Genomic DNA, 25,713 nt, shown 5'->3' with positions numbered 1-25,713 from the left:
CCTTAGTACGGCACCTCCGACAGTGCAGCACTCCCTCAGTACTACCCCTCCGACCATGCAGCACTCCCTCAGTATTACCCCTCCGACAGTGCAGCACTCCCTCAGCGCTACCCCTCCGACAGTGCGGCACTCCCTCAGCACTGCCCTGGAAGTGTCAGCCTGGATTATGGGCTCAAGTCTCTGGAGTGGAGATTCCTTTGTTTGGAGTTACTGGGGTCTGAGAGACAGGTCTGCCATGCACCTTGCATTGTTTTACAACACACATTCCAACTTGCCTGAATTTCCTCCTCCTTTAAGCTATTTACATTTGCTGCAGATAATGTTGTCTCATTTTAACCCAAGTCAAACAGAAGCAGAAAAATGTCGGTGAGAGAACGGGACGGTGTGTTTACTGAAAGCGATGTTGCAGCGAGGAGTTGACAATGTGAGAAACCTTCCGACTGTATGTGACGGGTCCGATTGTCTGCCCCTAGCACATGAACTTTCAACACACAAACCTTTATGGAATGGAGGCACAGGTATCCCTCCCTCCAGGGCAACATTCAGCTGCAGAAAGGTCCAGTGCATTTCATCAGCACCTGGATTTGTTCAACAAGCACTCAGCCCAGAGTGTTCTCAATCTGCCCGACTGCTGGCACTTTATAGGAAAGTACAAGAATCAGCAGCAATGGGAAGGTGAGCACTTCGCTATCTCAGGCAGCAAAATGAAAAGCTTCTCCCAGGTCTGATTGTTGGACTGTGCTGAGTTACGCTGGGATTTGGTCATTGGATTCAGTGCTCTAGGGACCAGATGGAATTCCTGTTCCTATCACCAACTGTCAGAAGCTGGCTTGGCCGAGACGTGCGATAGTTAAATAACCCGGCCGCACTCTCTCTCTGAGCTCACACAGGGCTGACCGGCCCAGCCCCTTCAGAGAGGACACAGTGCCATCTATCTGTATCACACAGGACAAGCAGCAGCAGACTGCGATTGGGACACACCGTCACATACAGACAACATCCAGGGGAAGTTTATCTCTAAAGTATGGTGTAGCCATGAATCACACTCCTAACTACTGTTCGATGGTACTCAGAATCAGGCCAAGTTCAGAAGCAGTGACTACACTTCAAATGTACATGTAAAGCACTCTGGGATGTTGTGAGGAGGTGAAAGGTTCTGTAGAAATGAAAGTTCTCTCTCTCTCTCTCTCTCTCTACACTGCAAACTGTGACACAGAGCCTGGTTAAGTACATGCATTCTACAAGCAGCATAGCAGTGGTTCAGGAACCAAGAACGGGACACCCTGGGCTGTTTCTCCCTGCTGAACTTACACTATTAAAGCAAACTGGTTAATGTTTGGCAGTGAATCAGGATATCAGGACACAGGCTGAATATTTGGTTAACTGAAGGAATCAGACAAGGAGCTGACCTCGACACTCCCTTTATCTGCTGGAGATTTCCTACCAACAGCTCATTGGTAGAGTGCTGCCCCTGGGATATCAGTAATGTAGAATGGCGTAGGTGTGTCATTTTCATAGACTCCAGTATAATTATCGATTCCATTCCTCCAAACGTGAATTGTACCTGGTGAATGTATCTGGAGCTGTACAACACATGGTTGACGTACTGGTGGGACACATTCATCAATGCTGGAACAATGTGAGGGGACACACAGGAAGAGGGGGGTGTAACACATATTGGCTGAAAAGGTTGTTACTAATACAATGAATAGAGTGGTAAGAACTCTGACCAGCTAAGAATACCCGCTCCTGCTGCACATCACATGTACCTGGGTCGATATCATAACGCTCCATCAGTCTGAACACCAGTTTACTCAAGACCTTACGATTCAATTTATCCCATCTCAAATGTGACAACCTTCCATAATGCCTGCAAGAAAGTAACAGGATTATAGCATCATGATAATAATTATAGTGGGACACTGAATTCCCACTGGCAGCCTGGCTCGGTGAAATACTTCGATGCCTACTATTTCAGTACGTTTCTAGTCCAACAAGGACCACTGATTCATGTGGTTCTGGGAAATGAACAACTTGCATTTATATAGGGCCAAAATTGATTAACTCCTGCCCACATTCCTCTGCAGGATCCGCCCAGTGCCACTTTCGGGGTGACCTGGAGCAGGCAGGAGGGGAGAGCCACCAGGAACCGCCCACTGACATCAGCAGACAGCCGAGTGGTACAACTGAGCTCCCGCCCGCCGAGCTCCCAGATTCCTGCGGGCAGGACTCGGCGCCAGAACGGGGGCGTACTGCTGGCTGGAGGAGGCTGGTCTGTCCCCGACAGTAGGTCGGAAGATCCTGAAAAAAAAGGCTAGTAAACATTTTTTTATTTCCACAGCGACTTACCTCAATGGGGAACCCGGAAGGTCTTCCGATGGTTTTTTTTTCCTGATGATTTTCCTTTGCAGCTCTTCGACCCTCCGTGGGCCCGACTCCATCCTCGGCGGCACTTGGGCGGCAAGTGCCTCTGCCGCCGAGATTGAGAGCTCCAGCTGGCTGCCGCTCAGATTGGCGACGTACGTCGTCTATTTGCCGCCCACAGACCTTCGAGGGACTTTGTTGATGAATATCTCGCCCAATGAACCGTCCGGTACCTCAGTGGCCATCGGCAATCCTTTGGACGGCTCATAGCCCTTTTAAAGCAGTGAAACATCCCTAGCCACTTCACAGGAGCGTTAGCAAACAAAATTTGAAACCAAGCCACATAAGGAGGTATTAGGACAGATGACCAGAAGCTTAGTCAAAGAGGTAGGTTTTAAAGAACGTCTAAAGGAGGAGAGAGGGGTATTGAGACGGAGAGCTTTAGGAAGGGAGTTCCAGAGTTTAGGGTCAAGGCAGCTGAAGGCACTACATCATATCCCTCCATAGTTTGAATGTTTCCAACTCTCCAATATTGTTTGGAATGCTTTGTCCATTCACACTCATTCCAATTCATTCTGATGCCAATTGATGGGAACACTAATGCTTATTCTTTTGCTCTGTTTTCTCATTTCATTTGGTTGGGTTTTTAACTCTCCTCTGATAATATAATCATTGAATCTTACAGCACAGAAGTAGGTCGTTCAGCCCATAGTGCCAGTGCTAGCTCTATGAACGAGCTATCCAATTCGTCCAACCCCTGTTAAAGAGCCATAGCCCTGAAAATTTCTCCCCTTTATAAATACCCATTTCTAAGCTAAGCTTTCTGCTTCTATTCGAACACCGTTAATAATCCTGTTCTCCTTCCTTCGTCTCAAACCTAGACCTTCCCTAACCCCCTTCCACATTAGTTTAAACCTACCCCCACTGCTTTATTTATCTCTACGCAGAGGTTATAGTTGAGCTGAAGTCTGTCCAATGCTCCAAGAATGTGAACCCTTCATTCCTGCACCAGCCTTACAACCAGAGGCGCACTCGAGAGGAGTAAGGACATTCACTTGGCTGCAATAGTGTGTGCAGTTCTGAGCGTCTCATTATAGGAAGGCAAAAGGAAACAGGAATTCACTAAAATTACAGCAGGAATGAGAAGCTATAGTTATGAAGAATGGCTTGACAAGATGGGGCTTTTAAAAGGGGTTTTGATAAGAGGCTTTCAATATTAGGCAATGTTTGAGAGGATGAACCTAATTCCCTTTCTACATTATATTTTTGCACCCAGTTAACAGATTAGTGATCGCATTAAAGTAGCCCACAGAGGAATTTACACAAACATTAATCGTCATGCCAACACAGGGTGCACAGGAAATGAAAGCCACAAGAGGCCTGTGAACTCAGGCTTTGATGACAGCTTTGAAGGGCCTGAACAAATCATCCTAATGCACTCGAGACACTTCCAGTCAAACACTTAATCACAGAGAGAGAAGGAGGGGGCACTTCTGAGCTCCATTCCTGCACCCCGCTCACATTTCCTTCAGTTCGAACACAGCTCTGTTGTGATGAGTTCTGAAATGGACTGAGCTCAGGAGCTGTGTCGCGATGTAGAGTCAATGTCAATGACTGTTCCTTTATAGATCCGACTTTACAACACCATCAATAATCACCACTAAACAAAGCTAAAAAACAAACCGCAGAAAACTCCCACTCCCACGGTCTAGTCTGAAAGGCAGTGGCTGGCACACCAGGAGATGAAGATCATAGCTTCAATTCCTGGTCTGAGCCGTGTCAGCCTGCCCACACTCATGGTCTCACACCATGGGATGGGCCGTAGGAGGGGGTTCACAGAGCCAGCAAGATCAAAAGTTCAGAGGTGTTCAAAAATTATGACGTGTTTTGGTCGAGTAAAGAGGGAGAAACTGTGTTTGTTTTTTTAGCTTTGTTTAGTGGCAGGAGGGTTAGTAACCAGAGAACACATTTTTAAGACAATTGGCAAAAAAACCAGAGGGCCAATGAAGAGAATGTTTTACGTTGCAAGTTATGATGATCGGGAACGCACTGCCTGGAAAGGCTGTACAAGCAGATTCAAAAGCAACTTTCAAAAGGGAATGAGATAAATACCGGGGAACATTTGCAGGGTTATGGGGATAGAGCAGGGGAGTGGCACTAATTGCAGGGAGCTGGCACAGGCACGAGGGGTGAAATGGCCTCCTTCTGTAACGTAGGATTCTCTGAGTGTGTGTAAGCTGAATGTCATGGAGATCAGTACTGCCGAGAGTGACCTCTGAGCCCAGCCTTATACAGAAAACAGAAAACCAATCCCCCATCACAGCATCTATCTGACTCTTCCCTCTACCATCTTACTTAGAGACCATTCCAGGTACCAATCACTGTGTGTGAAGAGGGGCTTCCTGACATCAGCTCTGACCCTGCCTATTCCCAGTCTGTCCGTCTGCCCCCTTGTGCTACAGTCCAGAAGAGAGCCTGAGGGATGTAGTGTTTAAAGACCAGGATCTCAAATCTGGCACCAAGCTTATGGTCTACAGGGCAGTAGTGATACTCGCCCTCCTATATGGCTCAGAAACACGGTCTATATACAGCAGACACCTCAAAGCGCTGGAGAAGTACCACCAGCGCTGCCTCCGCAAGATCCTGCAAATCCCCTGGGAGGACAGACGTACTAACATCAGTGTTCTCGGCAGACCACATTGTTCACATGCCCGACACGAGACTCCCAAAGCAAATGCTCTACTCGGAACTCCTACACGGCAAGCGAGCCCCAGGTGGGCAGAGGAAATGTAACAAGGACACCCTCAAAGCCTCCTTGATAAAATGCAACATCCCCACTGACACCTGGGAGTCCCTGGCCAAAGACCGCCCTAAGTGGAGGAAGTGAATCCGGGAGGGCGCTGAGCACCTCGAGTCTCATCGCCGAGAGCATGCAGAAATCAAGCGCAGGCAGCGGAAGGAGCATGCGGCAAACCAGACTCCCCACCCACTCTTTCCCTCAACCATTGTCTGCCCCACCTGTGACAGAGACTGTAATTCCCGTATGGGACTGTACAGTCACCTGAGAACTCACTTTTAGAGTGGAAGCAAGTCTTCCTCGACTCCGAGGGACTGCCTACGATGATGATGCTATGATGACGGTCGAGGTTTAACTTCAGTGACTCGGGTTGCCCCGTTCCTAGTCACTGAGAGCCTTAAGCTGCAGTGACCATCGCTGTCAGTGCAGTACTGGACAACCAGCTCTCAACAACATCAGGCCGTGGCCAAAGGGCCAGCTTTTATTTGGAGTTGATACAGTCTGATTGGGAGTGGGCAACCCTCAGTACGGCTCTACTGTAATGCAAAGGCAGCTGCATCCACTCTCTCTGCTCCTCTCTCTCGGTCTTTCTTTCAAGGCTGAAGAGTTTGAGTTTTTCCAATCAATTGTCCTTCGAAATTCGGTGCAAATCTGTATAAATAAGCTCTGTGAAAATCAGTTAATTGTGCAGTACTGACTCGATTCCTTTGTCTCAGGCATCACATGAGATCAAAGAAAGTCTTTATCCAGGGCTGTCACACACAAGCTGCAGGAAGGGCCATGCAGCCCCCTGATCACCAGCCAGCAGATCCTCTGCATGAATGCGCTCTGCTTTTCCATTCGAAATCTATACTTCATAAAGACACTGTCTGACAGCTCCTGAGCTCACTATGGTTACCAGCTGTCAGACTGTGAAAATCCCAACTCCAATAGCACGTGCTCAAATGCTTTAGACAAGTGCCATCTTTAGATATTTTTTGGAATAAATATTTTCAAAATTCCACTGATGGTGAATGCGGTTTACAGATGTGATGTTAGGTTCCATCCGTGGCCCACACAAAGTGTACAATTGGCACAGCAGGGATATATAGTACCTGAGGGATTTACTGGCACTTTAAGAGTATATGGGTATGATGTCAACAAGTTAGGAAAATGCCTCACGTCATTTTACCGAGAGGGATATATTGTAGAAATGGGTCACTCTTGTACCAGAGGGATATATTGATGGAGACATGTTGCCACGGACTGATCTATTGATGTTGATGGTTATATAGGTACCAGAGGGATACAGCGTAACACAACGCTATTTACAGAGGGATATGTTTTTACCTACTCTAGCTGGGGTAAGTTTGCAGCTAAGCTGGAACCCTTGGGTACCCTGCTTCGAGGCTATTTTCATGCCTGATTCTGCACAGCGAGTCGACAGGCTATTTGCTGGCCCAGTTCAGAGTAGTGCTGCAATCCGCATGACTTAGCGGTTGCACCACATAGAAACATAGAAAATAGGTGCAGGAGTAGGCCATTCAGCCATTCGAGCCTGCACCACCATTCAATAAGATCATGGCTGATCATTCACCTCAGTACCCCTTTCCTGCTTTCTCTCTATATCCCTTGATCCCTTTCGCCATATCTAACTCCCTCTTGAATATATCCAACGAACTGACACAACAACCTTCTGTGGTAGAGAATTCCACAGGTTCACCACTCTCTGGGTGAAAAAGTTTCTCCTCATCTCAGTCCTAAATGGCCTACCCCTTATCCTTAGACTGTGACCCCTGGTTCTGGACTTCCCAAACATAGGGAATATTCTTCCTGCATCTAACCTGTCCAGTCCCTTCAGAGTTTTATATGTTTCTATGAGATCCACTCACATTCTTCTAAACTCCAGTGAATAAAGGCCCAGTTGATCCAGTCTCTCCTCATATATCAGTCCTGCCATCCCTGGAATTAGTCTGGTGAACCTTCGCTGCACTCGCTCAATAGCAAGAATGTCCTTTCTCAGATTAGGAGACCAAAACTGAACACAATATTCCAGGTGAGGCCTCACCAAGGCCCTGTACAACTGCAGTAAGACCTCCCTGCTCCTATATTCAAATCCCCTAGCTATGAAGGCCAACATACCATTTGCCTTCTTCACTGCCTGCTGCACCTGCATGCCAACCTTCAATGACTGATGTACCATGACACCCAGGTCTCGTTGCACCTCTCCTTTTCCTAATCTGCCGCCATTCAGATAATATTCTGCCTTCATGTTTTTGCCACCAAAGTGGATAACCTCACATTTATCCACATTATACTGTATCTGCCATGCATTTGCCCACTCACCTAACCTGTCCAAGTCACCCTGCAGCCTCTTAGCATCCTCCTCACAGCTCACACTGCCACCCAGCTTAGTGTCATCTGCAAACTTGGAGATATTACACTCAATTCCGTCATCTAAATCATTAATGTATACTGTAAAGAGCTGGGATCCCAGCACTGACCCCTACGGTGCCCCACTAGTCACTGCCTGCTATTCTGAAAAGGACCCGTTTATCCCGACTCTCTGCTTCCTGTCTGCCAACCAGTTCTCTATCCATGTCAATACATTACCCCCAATTGATTGGGCTAACCAAACTGGTAGTAATGCGGTGGAGGAGGATTTCCTGGAGTGTATTAGGGATGGTTTTCTCAACCAATATGTCGAGGAACCAACGAGAGGGGTGGCCATCTTCGACTGGATGATGTGTAATGAGAAGGGAGTAATTAGCAATCTTGTTGTGTGGGGAAGAGTGACCATAATATGGTAGAATTCTTTATTAAGATGGAGAGTGACACAGTTAATTTGGAAACTGGGGTCCTGAACTTAAGGAAAGGTAACTTCGACGGTCTGAGGCTTGAATTGGCGAGAATAGACTGGCAAAGGATACTTAAAGGGTTGACGGTGGATAAGCAATGGCAAACATTTAAAGATCACATGGATGAACTTCAGCAATTGTACATCCCTGTCTGGAGTAAAAATAAAATGGGGAAGGTGGCTCAACCGTGGTTAACAAGGAAAATTAAGGATAGTGTTAAAACTAAGGAAGAGGCATATAAATTGGCTAGAAAAAGCAACAAACCTGAGGACTGGGAGAAATTTAGAATTCACAGAGGAGGACTAAGGGTTTAATTAAGAGGGGGAAAATAGAGTACGAGAGGAAGCTTGCAGGGAATATAAAAACTGACTGCAAAAGCTTCTATAAATATGTGAAGAGAAAAAGATTAGTGAAGGCAAATGCAGGTCCCTTGCAGTTGGATTTAGGTGAATTTATAATGGGGAACAAAGAAATGGCAGACCAATTGAACAAATACTTCGGTTCTGTTTTCACGAAGGAGGACACGAATAACCTTCCGAATGTACTCGGAGACAGTGGGTCTAGTGAGAAGGAGGAACTGAAGGATATCCTTATTAGGCGGGAAATTGTGTTAGGGAAATTGATGGGATTGAAGGCTGATAAATCCCCGGGGCCTGATAGTCTGCATCCCAGAGTACTTAAGGAAGTGGCCCTAGAAATAGTGGATACATTGGTGATTATTTTCCAACAGTCTATTAATTCTGGATCAGTTCCTATGGACTGGAGGGTAGCTAAGGTAACACCATTTTTTTTTAAAAAGGGAGAGAAAGCAGGTAATTATAGACCGGTTAGCCTGACATCAGTAGTGGGGAAATTGATGGAATCAATCATTAAGGATGAAATAGCAGTGCATTTGGAAAGCAGTGACAGGATCGGTTCAAGTCAGCATGGATTTATGAAAGGGAAATCATGCTCGACGAATCTTCTGGAATTTTTTGAGGATGTAACTAGTAGAGTGGACAAGGGAGAACCAGTGGATGTGGGTATTTGGACTTTCAAAAGGCTTTTGTTAAGGCCCCGCACAAGAGATTGGTGTGCAAAGTCAAAGCACACAGTATTGAGGGTAGTGTACTGACGTGGATGGAGAACTGGTTGGCAGACAGGAAGCAGAGAGTCGGGATAAACAGGTCCTTTTCAGAATGGCAGGCAGTGACTAGTGGAGTGCCGCAGAGCTCAGTGCTGGGACCCCAGCTCTTTACAATATACATTAACGATTTGGATGAAGGAATTGAGTGTAATATCTCCAAGTTTGCAGATGACACTAAACTGGGTGGCGGTGTGAGCTGTGAGGGGGATGCTAAGAGACTGCAGGGTGACTTGGACAGGTTAGGTGAGTGGGCAACTGCATGGCAGATGCAGTATAATGTGGATAAATGTGAGGTTATCCATTTTGGTGGCAAAAACACGAAGGCAGAATATTATCTGAATGGCGGCAGATTAGGAAAAGGGGAGGTGCAACGAGACCTGGGTGTCATGGTTCATCAGTCATTGAAGGTTGGCATGCAGGTATAACAGGCGCTGAAGAAGGCAAATGGTATGTTGGCCTTCATAGCTAGGGGATTTGAGGAAAGGAGCAGGAAGGTCTTACTGCAGTTGTACAGGGCCTTGGTGAGGCCTTACCTGGAATATTGTGTTCAGTTTTGGTCTCCTAATCTGAGGAAGGACATTCTTGCTATTGAGGGAGTGCAGCGAAGGTTCACCAGACTAATTCCAGGGATGGCTGGACTGTCATATGAGGAGAGACTGGATCAACTGGGCCTTTATTCACTGGAGTTTAGAGGGATGAGATGGGATCTCATAGAAACGTATAAGATTCTGACGGGACTGGACAGGTTAGATGCGGGAAGAATGTTCCCGATGTTGGGGAAGTCCAGAACCAGGGGACATAGTCTTAAGATAAGGGGTAGGCCATTTAGGACTGAGATGAGGAGAAACTTCTTCACTCAGAGAGTTGTTAACCTGTGGAATTCCCTGTCGCAGAGAGTTGTTGATGCCAGTTCATTGGATATATTCAAGAGGGAGTTGGATATGGCCCTTACGTCTAAGGGGGTCATGGGTTATGGAGAGAAAGCAGGAAAGGGGTACTGAGGGAATGATCAGCCATGATCTTATTGAATGGCGGTGCAGGATCGAAGGACCGAATGGACTACTCCTGCACCTATTTTCTACGTTTCTATGTTTCTAATACCATGTGCTTTAATTTTGCACACCAATCTCTTGTGTGGGACCTTGTCAAAAGCTTTTTGAAAGTCCAAATACACCATATCCATTGGTTCTCCCTTGTCTACTCTGCTAGTTACATCCTCAAAAAATTCTAGAAGATTTGTCAAGCATGATTTCCATTTCATAAATCCATGCTGACTTGGACCGATCCTGTCACTGCTTTCCCAATGCGCTGCTATTTCATCTTTAATAATTGATTCCAACATTTTCCCCACTACTGATGTCAGGCTAACCGGTTTATAATTCCCCGTTTTCTCTCTCACTCGTTTTTTAAAAAGTGGTGTTACATTAGCTACCCTCCAATCCATAGGAACTGATCCAGAGTCGATAGACTGTTGGAAAATGATCACCAAGCATCCACTATTTCTCGGGCCACTTCCTTAAGTACTCTGGGATGCAGACTATCAGGCCCTGGGGATTTATCGGCCTTCAATCCCATCAATTTCCCTAACAAAATTTCCTGACTAATAAGGATTTCCTTCAGTTCCTCCTTCTCGCTAGACCCTCGGTCCCCTAGTATTTCCGGAAGGTTATTTGTGTCCTCCTTCGTGAAGACAGACCAAAGTATTTGTTCAATTGGTCTGCCATTTCTTTGTTTCCCATTATAAATTCACCCGATTCTGACTGCAAGGGACCTACATTTGTCTTCACTAATCTTTTTCTTCGCTTTGTCGTCCTCTGCTGAATTGTAAATTTCTCCCAGTCCTCAGGTTTGTTGCTTTTTCTGGCCAATTTATATGCTTCTTCCTTGGATTTAACACTATCCTTAATTTCCCTTGTTAGCCACAGTTGAGCCACCTTCCCCGTTGTATTTTTACTCCAGACAGGGATATACAATTGTTGAAGGTCATCCATGTGATCTTTAAATGTTTGCCATTGCCTATCCACCGTCAACCCTTCAAGTATCATTCGCCAGTCTATTCTAGCCAATTTACGTCTCATACCATCGAAGTTACCTTTCCTTAAGTTCAGGACCCCTAGTCTCTGAATTAACTGTGTCACTCGCCATCTTAATAAAGAATTCTACCATATTATGGTCACTCTTCCCCAAGGGGTCTCGCACAACAAGATTGCTAATTAGTCATTTCTCGTTACACATCCCCCAGTCTTGGATGGCCAGCCCTTTAGTTGGTTCCTCAACATATTGGTCTAGAAAACCATCCCTAATACACTCCAGGAACTCCTTCTCCACCATATTGCTCCCAGTTTGGTTTGCCCAATCTATATATAGATTAAAGTCGCCCATGATAACTGCTGTACCCTTATTGCATGCATCCCTAATTTCCTGTTTGATGCCATCCCCAACCTCACTACTACTGTTTGGTGGTCTGTACACAACTCCCACTAGCGTTTTCTGCCCTTTGGTTTTCCGCAGTTCCACCCGTACAGTTTTCACATCATCCAAACAAATGTCCTTCCTTACTTTTGTGATAAATTCCTCTTTAAGCAGCAATGCTATCCCACCTTCTAATCCTTTCTGCCTATCCTTCCTGAATGTTGAATACCCCTGGATGTTGAGTTCCCAGCCTTGGTCACCCTGGAGCCATGTCTCTGTAATCCCAATTATATCATATTCGTTAATAGCTGCCTGCGCAGTTAATTCATCCACCTTATTACGAATACTCTTCGCATTGAGGCACAGAGCCTTCAGGCTTGTCTTTTTAACACACTTTTTAACACACAGCAGGCACGATGTTAAGAGCACTAGGCCAAGCGGCGGAGTTATGAAGCATCTGACGGTGATTGTTGTGGACCTGATCGTACCTTTGAATGTCTCTACAGTTGAAAGCTGGGTGGCACCATGAATCCAGCATCTGCAACAAACGATTCTGTAACGCTGGGTAGTCAGCTACATAGGCCTCCACCAGGCTCACCTTATCCTGAAGGAGCAGTGGAATACACATCTGCAGCAAGAGAAAAATCCTGTCAGTGGGACTGCCAGACCGGCCACACCTTAAAACAATCCACGCATAGGCATCTTCCACCCTTCAAAATGCAGCTCGGGACCTGGAATCTGTGAATCACTGAACACATCCCTTTTTGGCGTGCAAGCAAGTCATCCTCGATCTGAGGGACTGCCTAAGAGAGAGGGTCTTCTATTGTACGGTCAGATCAGGTCCTGAGCACCTGGGATTGAGTGTACGTGAGACCAGATATACCTCCGTATAACCCCTCCCCATTGCTCACAGGCCACAGTACTTTCATTTTCATCTAGGTAGATAGCTTCTTTTTCGGACCTTAGCTGACAATTTGATTGACATTGTGCTCCTGTGGTTACAGAGCATCTCAGAGCAACAGAGAGGGGGCAGAGCACCGAGCAGGCAGTGCAGGGAGGGAGGAGGTCAAAGGTCAGCAGAGCTAGATTGTTCAAAGGTGAGCATGGCAAAGTGATTGTGGGAGGTAGTTCCAGAGGACAGGGTCAGAAGAGCTGAAAGATGGAGCTCTGGTGAGAGAGCAGTAGGGCTTGGGTTAGAAGCAAGTTCAGAGAATCACACAGCAGTGGAGGCCATTCTGCCCATCGTGCCTGTGCCGACTCTTTGAAAGACCAAGCCAATGAGTCCTACTCCCCTACTCTTACTCAATAGCCTGGCCAATGTCTCCTTTACAAGTATTGATCCAATTCGCTTTTGAAAGTCACTGTTGAATCTGCTCCCACCGCCCTTTCAGGCAGCGCAGTCCCGATCACAACGACTCGCTGCGTAAACACATTCTTTTGGTAATGATCTTAAAATTATGTCCTCTGGTTACTGATCCTCCTGTCACTGGTAATAGTTTCTCCTTATTTATTCGATCAAAACCCTTATCATTTTGAACACCTGCTTTTTTCTAAGGAGAACAACCCGGCTTCCCCAGTTACTGGGACAAATAGTGCCAACTAGAGCAGAGGGATGGACAATAGGAGGGAAATGAAGATTAGAAGCCTGAAATCCCAGAGTCCCAGGCAGCATGGTCCCCGAGCTAGGGCTAACTGCCACTAAGAAGTGGATTGAGACCAGCAAACTCATTTCACACAAAAGGTTTACAGCCATAGGGGCAACAACTTGCACCAAAGAAAACCTTCAACATAGAAAATGTCCCAAGGTGCTTCACAGAGGAGTCGAGCCAAAGGAGATAATAAAGAGGGGTGTTTAAAAGCTGTCAAAGAGGTGGATTTTAAGGAGGGAGTTGAAGGAGGGAGAGATAGAAAAAGGTAGAGAGGTTTAGGGAGAGAATTCCAGAGCTTAAGGCCCAAGCAGCTGAAAGCAGGGCCAACAGTGGTGGGGTGAAGGAAACTGGAGCTGCACAAGAGGCCAGGATTAGAGGAGCGCAGAGATCTGAGGGTTGTAGGGCTGGAGGAGATTACAGAGATAGGGAGGGAGCGAGACGAGAGGGATTTGAAAACAAGATTAGAATTTTAAAACAGAGGCGTTGCTGGACTGGGAGCCAATGTAGGTCAGCGAACACAGTGGTGATGGGTGAGTGGGACTGGGTGTGAGTTAGGACACGGGACTCGGTGAGAGTTAGGATTCGGGCAGCAGAGTTTTGGATCAGCTTAAGTTTGTGGCGGGTAGAATATGGAAGACCGGACAGGAGTGTGTTGGAATAGTCAAGTCTAGAGGTAACAAAGGCACGGATGAGGGTTTCAAAGATGAGCTGAGGCAAGGGCGGAGGCGGGCGATGTTACGGAGGTGAAACTAGGCGGTCCTGGTGATGGAAAGGATATGGGGTCGGAAGCTCATCTCGGGGTCAAATTGGACACCAAGGTTGCGAACAGTCTGGTTCAACCTGAGACAGTTTCCAGGGAGAGGGATGGAGTCGGTGGCTAAGAAACGCAGTTTGTGGTGGGGACCAAGGATAATGGTCAGTCTTCCCGATATCTAGTTGGGAGGAAATTGCGGCTCATCCAGCATTGGATGTCGAGCAAGTCTGACAATTCAGTGGCAGTGGAGGGGTTTAAAGAGGTGATGGAGAAGTAGAGCTGGCTGTCATGACTGTACAAGGAAGACACAAATAACCTTCCGGAAATACTAGGGGACCGAGGGTCTAGCGAGAAGGAGGAACTAAAGGAAATCCTTATTAGTCAGCAAATTGTGTTCGGAAAATTGATGGGATTGAAGGCCGATAAATCCCCAGGGCCTGATACGCTGCATCCCAGAGTACTTAAGGAGGTGGCCCTAGAAATAGTGGATGCATTGGTGGTCATTTTCCAACATTCTATTGACTCTGGATCAGTTCCTATGGATTGGAGGGTAGCTAATGTAATCCCACTTTTTAAAAAAGGAGGGAGAGAGAAAACAAGGAATTATTGACCGGTTAGCCTGACATCAGTAGTGGGGAAAATGTTGGAATTAATTATTTAAGATGAAATAGCAGCGCATTTGGAAAGCAGTGACAGGATCGGTCCAAGTCAGCATGGATTTATGAAGGGGAAATCATGCTTGACAAATCTTCTAGAATTTTTTGAGGATGTAACTAGTGGAGTGGACAAGGGAGAACTAGTGGATGTGATGTATTTAGACTTTCAAAAGGCTTTTGACAAGGTTCCACACAAGAAACTAGTGTGCAAAATTAAAGCACATGGTATTGGGGGTAATGTAGTGAAGTGGATAGAGAACTGGTGGCAAGACAGGAAGCAGAGAGTCGGGATAAACGGGTCCTTTTCAGAATATCAGGCAGTGACTAATAGGGTATCGCAAGATTCAGTGCTGGGACCCCAACTATTTACAACATACATTAATGATTTTGAAGAAAGAATTGAATGTAATATCTCCAAGTTTGCAGATGACACTAAGCTGGGTGGCAGTGTGAGCTGTGAGGAGGATGCCAAGAGGCTGCAGGGAGACTTGGACCGGTTAGGTACGTGGACAAATACATGGCAGATGTAGATAAATGTGAGGTTATCCACTTTGGTGGTAAAATCAGGAAGGCAGTTAGTAAAAGGGGAGGTACAACGAGACCTGGGTGCCATGGTACATCAGTCATTGAAAGTTGGCATACAGGTACATCAGGCAGTGAAGGCAGCAAATGGCATGTTGGCCTTCATACCGAGAGGATTTGAGTATAGGAGCAGGGTGGTCTTACTGCAGTTGTACAGGGCCTTGGTGAGGCCACACCTTGATTATTGTGCACAGTTTTGGCCTCCTAATCTGAGGAAGGACATTCTTGCTATTGAGGGAGTGCAGCAAAGGTTCACCAGACTGATGCCCGGGATGGCAGGACTGACATATGAAGAAAGACTGGATTGACTCGGTTTATATTCAATTGAATTTAGAAGAATGAGATGGAATCTCATAGAAACATATAAAATTCTGATGGGATTGGACAGGTTACATGCAGGAAGAATGTTCCCAATGTTGGGGAAGTCCAGAACCAGGGGTCACAGTCTAAGGATAAGAGGTAAGCCATTTAGGATCGAGATGAGGAGAAAGTTCTTCACTCAGTGAGTTGTGAACCTGTGGAATTCTCTACCACAGAAAGTTGTTGAGGCCAGTTCGCTATATATATTCAAAATGGAGTTAGATATGGCTCTTACGTCTAAAGGGATCAGGGGGTATGGGGAGAAGTGTGTTGGGAGTTCCAGGTGCGTGGAGAGAGTCGGGAGGTGCATCGCTGAGGCCTATAAAAAGGCCCAACGCGTCGGAGGAGGCTCGGGAGTTCCAGGTGCATGGAGGGAGTCGGGAGGTGCGTGGAGAGGCGGCTTGTGCAGCTACAGGGAGGAGGCAAAAAAAAAGTAGAAAGAAATCGAAAGGTGACGTCACAGCCAAGGGAGTAAGTGATTGGCTGGTGATTGGTGAGTAACTTTTCTTTTTCTTTCTTTATCAGTAAGTAATATTTAGCTTTGTTGTTGCTAACTTAAGTGTATCTAAGGGTTAAGTCATGGCAGGACAGCTCGGACACGTGTTATGCCCCTCCTGTACTATGTGGGAAGTCAGAGACGCTTCCTGTGTCCCTGACAACTACGTGTGTGGGAAGTGTATCCGCCTCCAGCTCCTGACGGACCGCATTGCAGCACTGGAGCTGCGGGTGGAGAATGACGTGAATAGCACGTTTAGTGAGTTGGTGACACTGCAGGTAAAGGGTACTCAGCCAGATAGTAAATGGGTGACCAGCAGGAAGAGCAGTGTAAAGAAGGTAGGGCAGGGGTCCCCTGCGGTCATCCCCCTGCAAAACAGATACACCGCTTTGGGAACTGTTGAGGGGGGTGACTCATCAGAGGAGGGCAGCAGCAGCCAAGTTCATGGCACCGTGGGTGGCTCTGCTGCACAGGAGGGCAGGAAAAAAAGTGGGAGAGCTATAGTGATAGGGGATTCGATTGTAAGGGGAATAGATAGGCGTTTCTGCGGCCGCAACCGAGACTCCAGGACGGTATGTTGCCTCCCTGGTGCAATGGTCAAGGATGTCTCGGAGCGGGTGCAGGACATTCTGAAAAGGGAGGGTGAACAGCCAGTTGTCGTTGTACGCATAGGTACCAACGATATAGGTAAAAAACGGGATGAGGTCCGACGAGATGAATTTAGGGAGCTAGGTGCTAAATTAAAAAGTAGGACCTCAAAAGTTGTAATCTCAGGATTGCTACCGGTGTCACGTGCCAGTCAGAGTAAAAATCGTAGGATAGCTCAGATGAATACGTGGCTTCAGGAGTGATGCAGATGGAAGCGATTCAAATTCCTGGGGCATTGGAACTGGTTCTGGGGGAGGTGGGAACAGTACAAACCGGATGGTCCACACCTGGGCAGGACCGGAACCAATGTCCGAGGGGGAGTGTTTGCTAGTGCTGTTGGGGAGGAGTTAAACTAATATGGCAGGGGGATGGGAACCTATGCAGGGAGGCAGAGGGAAATAAAAGGGAGACAGAGGCAAAAGATAGAAAGGAGAATAGTAAAAGTGGAGGGCAGAGAATCCCAAGGCAAAAAACAAAAAGGGCCACATTACAGCAAAATTCTAAAGGGACAAGGTGTGTTAAAAAGACAAGCCTGAAGGCTCTGTGTCTTAATGCAAGGAGTATCCGTAATAAGGTGGATGAATTAACTGTGCAAATAGATGTTAACAGATATGATGTGATTGGGATTACAGAGACGTGGCTCCAGGATGATCGGGGCTGGGAACTCAACATCAAAGGGCATTCAACATTCAGGAAGGATAGAATAAAATGAAAAGGAGGTGGGGTAGCATTGCTGGTTAAAGAGGAGATTAATGCAATAGTTAGGACATTAGCTTGGATGATGTGGAATCTATATGGGTAGAGCTGCAGAACACCAAAGGACAAAATAAGTTAGTGGGAGTTGTATACAGACCTCCAAACAGTAGTAGTGATGTTGGGGAGGGCATCAAACAGGAAATTAGGGGTGCATGCAATAAAGGTGCAGCAGTTATCATGGGTGACTTTAATATGCATATAGATTGGGCTAACAAAACTGGAAGCAATACGATGGAGGAGGATTTCCTGGAGTGCATAAGGGATGGTTTTCTAGACCAATATGTCGAGGAACCAACTAGCGGGGAGGCCATCTTAGACTGGGTGTTGTGTAATGAGAGAGGATTAATTAGCAATCTCGTTGTGCGAGGCCCCTTGGGGAAGAGTGACCATAATATGGTGGAATTCTACATTAGGATGGAGAATGAAACAGTTAATTCAGAGACCATGGTCCAGAACTTAAAGAAGGGTAACTTTGAAGGTATGAGGCGTGAATTGGCTAGGATAGATTGGCGAATGATATTTAAGGGGTTGACAGTGGATGGGCAATGGCAGACATTTATAGACCGCATGGATGAACTACAACAATTATACATCCTTGTCTGGCGTAAAAATAAAAAAGGGAAGGTGGCTCAACCGTGATATCAAGGGAGATCAGAGATAGCATTAAAGCCAAGGAAGTGGCATACAAATTGGCCAAAAATAGCAGCGAACCCGGGGACTGGGAGAAATTTAGAACTCAGCAGAGGAGGACAAAGGGTTTGATTAGGGCAGGGAAAATAGAGTACGAGAGGAAGCTTGCAGGGAACATTAAAACGGACTGCAAAAGCTTCTACAGATATGTAAAGAGAAAAAGGTTAGTAAAGACAAACGTAGGTCCCCTGCAGTCAGAATCAGGGGAAGTCATAACTGGGAACAAAGAAATGGCTGACCAATTGAACAAGTACTTTGGTTTGGTATTCACTAAGGAGGACACAAACAACCTTCCGGATATAAAAGGGGTCAGAGGGTCCAGTAAGAAGGAGGAACTGAGGGAAATCCTTATTCGTCGGGAAATTGTGTTGGGGAAATTGATGGGATTGAAGGCCGATAAATCCCCAGGGCCTGATGGACTGCATCCCAGAGTACTTCAGGAGGTGGCCTTGGAAATAGCGGATGCATTGACAGTCATTTTCCAACATTCCAGAGACTCTGGATCAGTTTCTATGGACTGGAGGATAGCCAATGTAACCCCACTTTTTAAAAAAAGGAAGGAGAGAGAAAACAGGGAATTATAGACCGGTCAGAATTATAGATAGGTAGTGGGTAAAATGATGGAATCAATTATTAAGGATGTCATAGCAGCGCATTTGGAAAGAGTTGACATGATAGGTCCAAGTCAGCATGGATTTGTGAAAGGGAAATCATGCTTGACAAATCTTCTGGAATTTTTTGAGGATGTTTCCAGTAGAGTGGACAAGGGAGAACCAGTTGATGTGGTATATTTGGACTTTCAGAAGACTTTCGACAAGGTCCCACACAAGAGATTAATGTGCAAAGTTAAAGCACATGGGATTGGTGCTGACGTGGATTGAGAACTGGTTGTCAGACAGGAAGCAAAGAGTAGGAGTAAATGGGTACTTTTCAGAATGGCAGGCAGTGACTAGTGGGGTACCGCAAGGTTCTGTGCTGGGGCCCCAGCTGTTTACATTGTACATTAATGATTTAGACGAGGGGATTAAATGTAGTATCTCCAAATTTGCGGATGACACTAAGTTGGGTGGCAGTGTGAGCTGCGAGGAGAATGCTATGAGGCTGCAGAGTGACTTGGATAGGTTAGGTGAGTGGGCAAATGCATGGCAGATGAGAAGTATAATGTGGATAAATGTGAGGTTATCCACTTTGGTGGTAAAAACAGAGAGACAGACTATTATCTGAATGGTGACAGATTAGGAAAAGGGGAGGTGCAACGAGACCTGGGTGTCATGGTACATCAGTCATTGAAGGTTGGCATGCAGGTACAGCAGGCGGTTAAGAAAGCAAATGGCATGTTGGCCTTCATAGCAAGGGGATTTGAGTACAGGGGCAGGGAGGTGTTGCTACAGTTGTACAGGGCCTTGGTGAGGCCACACCTGGAGTATTGTGTACAGTTTTGGTCTCCTAACTTGAGGAAGGACATTCTTGCTATTGAGGGAGTGCAGCGAAGGTTCACCAGACTGATTCCCGGGATGGCGGGACTGACATATCAAGAAAGACTGGATCAACTGGGCTTGTTTTCACTGGAGTTCAGAAGAATGAGAGGGGATCTCATAGAAACATTTAAAATTCTGATGGGTTTAGACAGGTTAGATGCAGGAAGAATGTTCCCAATGTTGGGGAAGTCCAGAACCAGGGGTCACAGTCTAAGGATAAGGGGTAAGCCATTTAGGACCGAGATGAAGAGAAACTTCTTCACCCAGAGAGTGGTGAACCTGTGGAATTCTCTACCACAGGAAGTTGTTGAGGCCAATTCACTAAATATATTCAAAAAGCAGTTAGATGTAGTCCTTACTACTAGGTGGATCAAGGGGTATGGCGAGAAAGCAGGAATGGGGTACTGAAGTTGCATGTTCAGCCATGAACTCATTGAATGGCGGTGCAGGCTCGAAGGGCCGAATGGCCTACTCCTGCACCTATTTTCTATGTTTCTATGAAGGCAAGAATGGGGTACTGAAGTTGCATGATCAGCCATGATCATATTGAATGGTGGTGCAGGCTCGAAGGGCCAAATGGCCTGCTCCTGCAACTATTTTCTATGTTTCTATATGGAACCTGACCCCAAGGACATTCCAATAGCCTGGGCCAAAGTCAACATCAGGTGTCAGAAATGGGAGGCCAGTATGTTAAATCCACTCCTCCATAACTCACATCATACACAACTGGACACTGACCTGGGAGGTGTCCCATTGCTGTAAACATCGAGCTCATCAACTTCTCATCCCCTTTCCACTCACTCTTCCTTAAAGTCCCAACCCCAGACAGCTAATAACAAGATCGGGAGTTTTCACTACCCAAGGAATTTAACCCAAGCTGAACCTGCCATTGCTGTGAGCTGGACGATTTATTGCAGCAATCAACAGTTACTGGGATTTATTGGGGGATTTAGCTCTCCTCTTCCTGAATCTGTTTCCAACATGAATCCAGCAGTTTGCTTACCTCCTCCATGTCCAGCTGTGGTTGCAGGTTTAACTTTGTACTGAGTAACACAGCCTGCGGATTAACGGGACAAACACGTCAGGAGATCAAAGCATTGCCATTGTTAGGTTAACAATAAAGAGTCAATGTTGGATGCACCTTTGTTTGAGGCAGAGCTGCCGCTGTTTGCTCCTGTGTCTTACAGTGTGAATATGTTACCGAGGGAGGGCATCAAATGCTCCCTCTCATTGTTTTTGTGCCCTTTAAATTTGTTGCTCAGTCACCCCTGCGCAGAATCTCCCAGCAGCAACAACTTGTGAGCAGCACACTGCGCCCAGCACCTTCAGCAAACATTGGTGGGCATGTGCCCCAGGGCCTCCCGCTAACCTGTCGCTCTCCTTGGTGATCAGGGCTGGGGACACAGAGCACGGACCAGTGTCCACAGAAATAAACCCGAGCGGGAGTTAGCAGCAACTCCTGGTGCAATCGTCTCAGTGATTGATGGAAAGAAGCACTGTCCCATCGGTTTTTTATTTGGGTGCTATGCGGCCATCACAAATACCCGGCAGCCTGGTTCTTCCTATAGAAACGCCGTGGACCAGCTGCTTGGCCACGCACTTTAAAGGGAACACTGATCACAAGCCTGGGAAGGGGAGAAAATAATTGTTGATTTTCCCAATTTTTAATACCAGCAGCTTATTAATTTATACAACAAGACCTCATTATCCACCTCTTTTGCAATACTCTTCCCCCATCTCAATGAAATCTTTGCATTTGGGTCAACCACTGCAGTTCTCACTGTGGATCATACTGGATTATAAGCCCTTCAGCCCATCTATCCCCAGTATTCCCCCTGGTGCCTCTCTAATAACTCCATCTAGTTCTTTCTCAAAACCCTTTATTTTTTTGTTCCAGCTCCGGTACCAGTAATCTGTTCCATACATCCCGCCTTTTGGTTAAAAAGTCCTCCCATATTTCCCATTTCCTTCTGCTGACCTTATTCTGTAAGTATGATACCTTGTACTTCAATTCTGGACAAGGCAGATAGAATCACTTGGATCTCATTTGTAAACACTTCCATCCTATCCCGTGTCAGTACAATCTCTCCTCATATATTACTCACATAAATTTGGGGATTAACCGAGGGCCCTTCTTTCAACTCCCTCTAATAACTGAATATCCTTCTTCATACCCCAATAACTGAATATCCTCCTCTGTACCCCAATAACTGAATATCCTCCTCTGTACCCCAATCAACTGAATATCCTCCTCTGTACCCCAACAACTGAATATCCTCCTCTGTACCCCAACAACTGAATATCATTTTCCGTACCCCAATAACCGAATATCAGTCTCCGTACCCCAATTACTGAATATCGTTTTCTGTACCCCAACAACTGAATATCATTATCCGTACCCCAATAACTTAATATCCCCCCTGTACCCCAATAACTGAATATCCTACTCTGCACCTCAATGACTGAATATCCTTCTCCGTACCCCAATCGCTGAATATCATTCTCCGTACCCCAATAACTGAATATCATTCTCTATATCCCAATAACTGAATATCCTCCTCCGTACCTCAATCACTGAATAGCATTCTCTGTACCGCAATAACTGAATATCATTCTCCGTACCCCAATAACTGAATATCCTCCTCCGTACCCCAATAACTGAATATCATTCTCCGTGCCCCAATAACTGAATATCATTCTCTATATCCCAATAACTGAATATCATCCTCCGTACCCCAATCACTGAATATAATTCTCTGTACCCCAATAACTGAATATCATTCTTAGTACTCCAATAACGGAATATCATTCTCCCTGCCCCAATAACTGAATATCATTCTCTGTACCCCAATAATTGAATATCATTCTCCGTACCCCAATAACTGAATATCATTCTCCGTACCCCAATAGCTGAATATCATTCTCCGTACCCCAATAACGGAATGTCATTCACCGTACCCCAATAACTGAATTTCCTTCTCCGTACCCCAATAACTGAATATAATTGTATGTATCCCAATAACTGAATATCTTCTTCTGTACCCCAATAACTGAATAGCTTCTTCTGTACCCCAATAACTGAATATCCTCCTCAGTACCCCAATAACTGAATATTCTTCTCTGCACCCCAATAACTGAGTATCCTCGTCTGTACCCCAATAACTGAATATCCTTCTCTGTGCCCCAATAACTGAATATGCTCCTCTGTACCCCAATAACTGAACATCTTTCTCTGTACCCCAATAACTGAATATCCTCCTCTGTACCCCAATAACTGAATATCCTCCTCTGTACCCCAATAACTGAACACCTTTCTCTGTACCCCAATAACTGAATATCCTTCTCCATACCCCAATAACTGAATATCCCTCTCTGGCCCACTTTATGAAATAGGGAGACCCAAACTGCACCCAGTGCTGCAGGCATGGTGTCAGCAGGTATTGAGAGGACAGGCAAGATCAGAAAAGAGAATGTAATTCTTCCATCTCGTTTTGCTGTGATAGAAAGGTGTACTATTTGCACTAAGAAGATGCAGACACACAGCTATGACATACTGTCTGACACACTGTGGTACTGGGACTAAAATCACATCTTTCCAAGTTTCTGAGAAGCTTTCAGCATTGTGAGGCAAGACCCAGGGGAAGTGCCTGGGAAGAGTCTTGTACAGAAGCTAACCATTCCAAGTGTACATCAGAGGAAAATTGTCTTTAGCTTTTATCCCAATGATTTTGACTAGAAATTAACCTAATGAGGATTACAGTAAGAAAACGAGATAAAATTAACCCTGTGATGGTCACATAAGAATTTGAGAGTCAGGCCAGGACTGTACGCTGTGGCGATGCTCTGATTAATGCTACGTCCTGGTGAACCTACGTTGAATATTGGTGTCACTGAATGTCTTGGGTTTAAGTCCCACGCCACAAAAAACTTGAGCACATAAAGCAGCCAACTTCCAGTGTAGTACTGAGGGAGTACTTCACAGTCAGAGGTGCTGCCTTTCGGATGTGACGTTATACCCATGCCTGTCTGCTTATCGATTTCAACGCTAAACAACCAACGGCATTTTGTGAAGTGGAGCAGGGAGTTCTCCCGGTGTCCTGGCCAATATTTCTCCCTTCACCATCATCACTGAAATCAGATACTGGTCGTTCTCCTCATCTCAGTGCTGTGTGTGGGACAATGCTGGTCTAACATTGTCTGGATACCTCATCATCCCACATGAAAACAGTCACTGCACTTCAACACATAAGCCCATCAAGTTTTAACATGAAAGGCAATACCTGATGCAATATTATATTGTCACAGGTCCGGCCATGCTTCACAAAGTGAGTGAACACACAGAAACATCATCGGTTTCACTGCATATATTAATTAATGATACGTATGTTTTCAGTTTGGACACTCAGATTTTTAGCAATGGAATGACAGCCAAGAAAATTGAGAGTAAAGTTGGACACGCGACCTTGCTGGGATGTATCGCACAGAACTAGTCAGTGAAGTTACAGAGGCCAACTTTAGACCCAAGTCTGAGGATACACATTTTTATCTTGCATGAAATAAGGAGCAACACATGGGTCAAAGGGCAGAGAGCAGCACGTGGGTCAAAGGGCAGAGAGCAGCACGTGGGTCAAAGGGCAGAGAGCAGCACGTGGGTCAAAGGGCAGAGAGCAGCACGTGGGTCAAAGGGCAGAGAGCAACATGGTTCACGAATGTCCTTTAGGGAAGGAAATCTGCCATCCTTACCCGGTCTGGCCCATATGTGACTCCAGACCCACAGCAATGTGGTTGACTCTGAACTGCCCTCTGAAATTGCCTAGCAAGCCACTCAGTTGTAACAAACCGCTGCGAAAAACAATAATAAAACCAGACGGACCACCCGGCATCGACCTCGGCACCAGCTACGGACACGACAACAGCACTCGCTGGCCCTGCAAAGTCCTTCTCACCAACACCTGGGGACTTGTGCCAAAATTGGGAGAGCTGTCCCACAGACTAGTCAAGCAACAGCCTGACACAGTCATACTCACAGAATCATACCTTTCAACCAATGTCCCAGACTCCTCCAGCACCATCCCTGGGTATATCCTGTCCCACCGGCAGGACAGACCCACCAAAGTTGGTGGCACAGTGGTATGCAGTCGGGAGGGAGTGGCCCTGCGAGTCCTCAACATTGACTCCGGACCTCATGAAATCTCATGGCTTTAGGTCCAGCATGGGCAAGGAAACCTCCTGCTGATTACCACCTACCGCCCTCCCTCAGCTGATGAATCAGTACTCCTCCATATTGAACACCACTTGGAAGAAGCACTGAGAGTAGCAAGGGCACAGAATGTACTCTGAGTGGGGGACTTCAGTGTCCATCACCCAGAGTGGCTCGGTAATACCACTACTGACCGAGCTGACCGAAGGACACAGCTGACAGACTGGGCCTGCGACAGGTGGTGAGAGAACCAACATGAGGGAAAAACCTACTTGACCTCGTCCTCACCAACCTACCTGTCGCAGATACATCTGTCCATGACAGCATTGGTAGCAGTGACCACCGCATATTGCGGAGACAAAGTCCCATCTTCACACTGAGGACACTCTCCATCGTGTTGTGTGGCACTACACCATGCTAAATGGGATAGATTCAGAACAGATCGAGCAGATCAAAACTGTGCATCAATGAGGCGCTGTGAGTGATCAGCAGCAGCAGAATTGTATTCCACCACAATCTGTAACCTCATGGCCTGGCGTATCCCTCACTCTAGCATTACCATCAAGCCAGGGGACCAACCCTGGTTCAATGAAGAATGTAGAAGAGCATGCCGGGAGCAACATCAGGCATACCTGAAAATGAGGTGCCAACCTGGGGAAGCTGCAACACAGGACTCATCATCATAGGCAGTCCCTCGAAATCGAGGAAGACTTGCTTCCACTCTAAAAGTGAGTTCTCAGGTCCAATACGGGAATTACATTGTCTGTCACAGGTGGGGCAGATAGTGGTTGAGGTAAAGGGTGGGGAGTCTGGTTTGCCGCACGTTTCTTCCATTGCCTGCGCTTGATTTCTGCATGCTCTCAGCGCTCTCTCAGATGCTCTTCCTCCATTTTGGGCGGTCTTGGGCC

The 25,713-nt window shown here is 46.3% G+C and overlaps 1 protein-coding gene across 1 annotated transcript in view; it reads right to left on the bottom strand.

The window, feature by feature from the left end:
* LOC139232768 (exonuclease mut-7 homolog) overlaps positions 1-25,713 on the bottom strand; it is a 270,943-nt gene that overhangs the window by 61,080 nt on the left and 184,150 nt on the right. The window contains exons 6-8 of the mRNA XM_070863270.1: positions 20,609-20,662; positions 12,025-12,164; positions 1,770-1,870 (exon numbers count right to left, since the gene is read on the bottom strand). Of these exons, the coding sequence (XP_070719371.1) occupies positions 1,770-1,870; positions 12,025-12,164; positions 20,609-20,662 (295 nt within the window). The remainder of the gene's footprint in view (positions 1-1,769; positions 1,871-12,024; positions 12,165-20,608; positions 20,663-25,713) is intronic.

Source organism: Pristiophorus japonicus, chromosome 20 (genome assembly GCF_044704955.1).
Source record: "Pristiophorus japonicus isolate sPriJap1 chromosome 20, sPriJap1.hap1, whole genome shotgun sequence".
Taxonomy (NCBI): domain Eukaryota; kingdom Metazoa; phylum Chordata; class Chondrichthyes; family Pristiophoridae; genus Pristiophorus; species Pristiophorus japonicus.
This window is presented reverse-complemented; position numbering and strand designations above follow the sequence as displayed.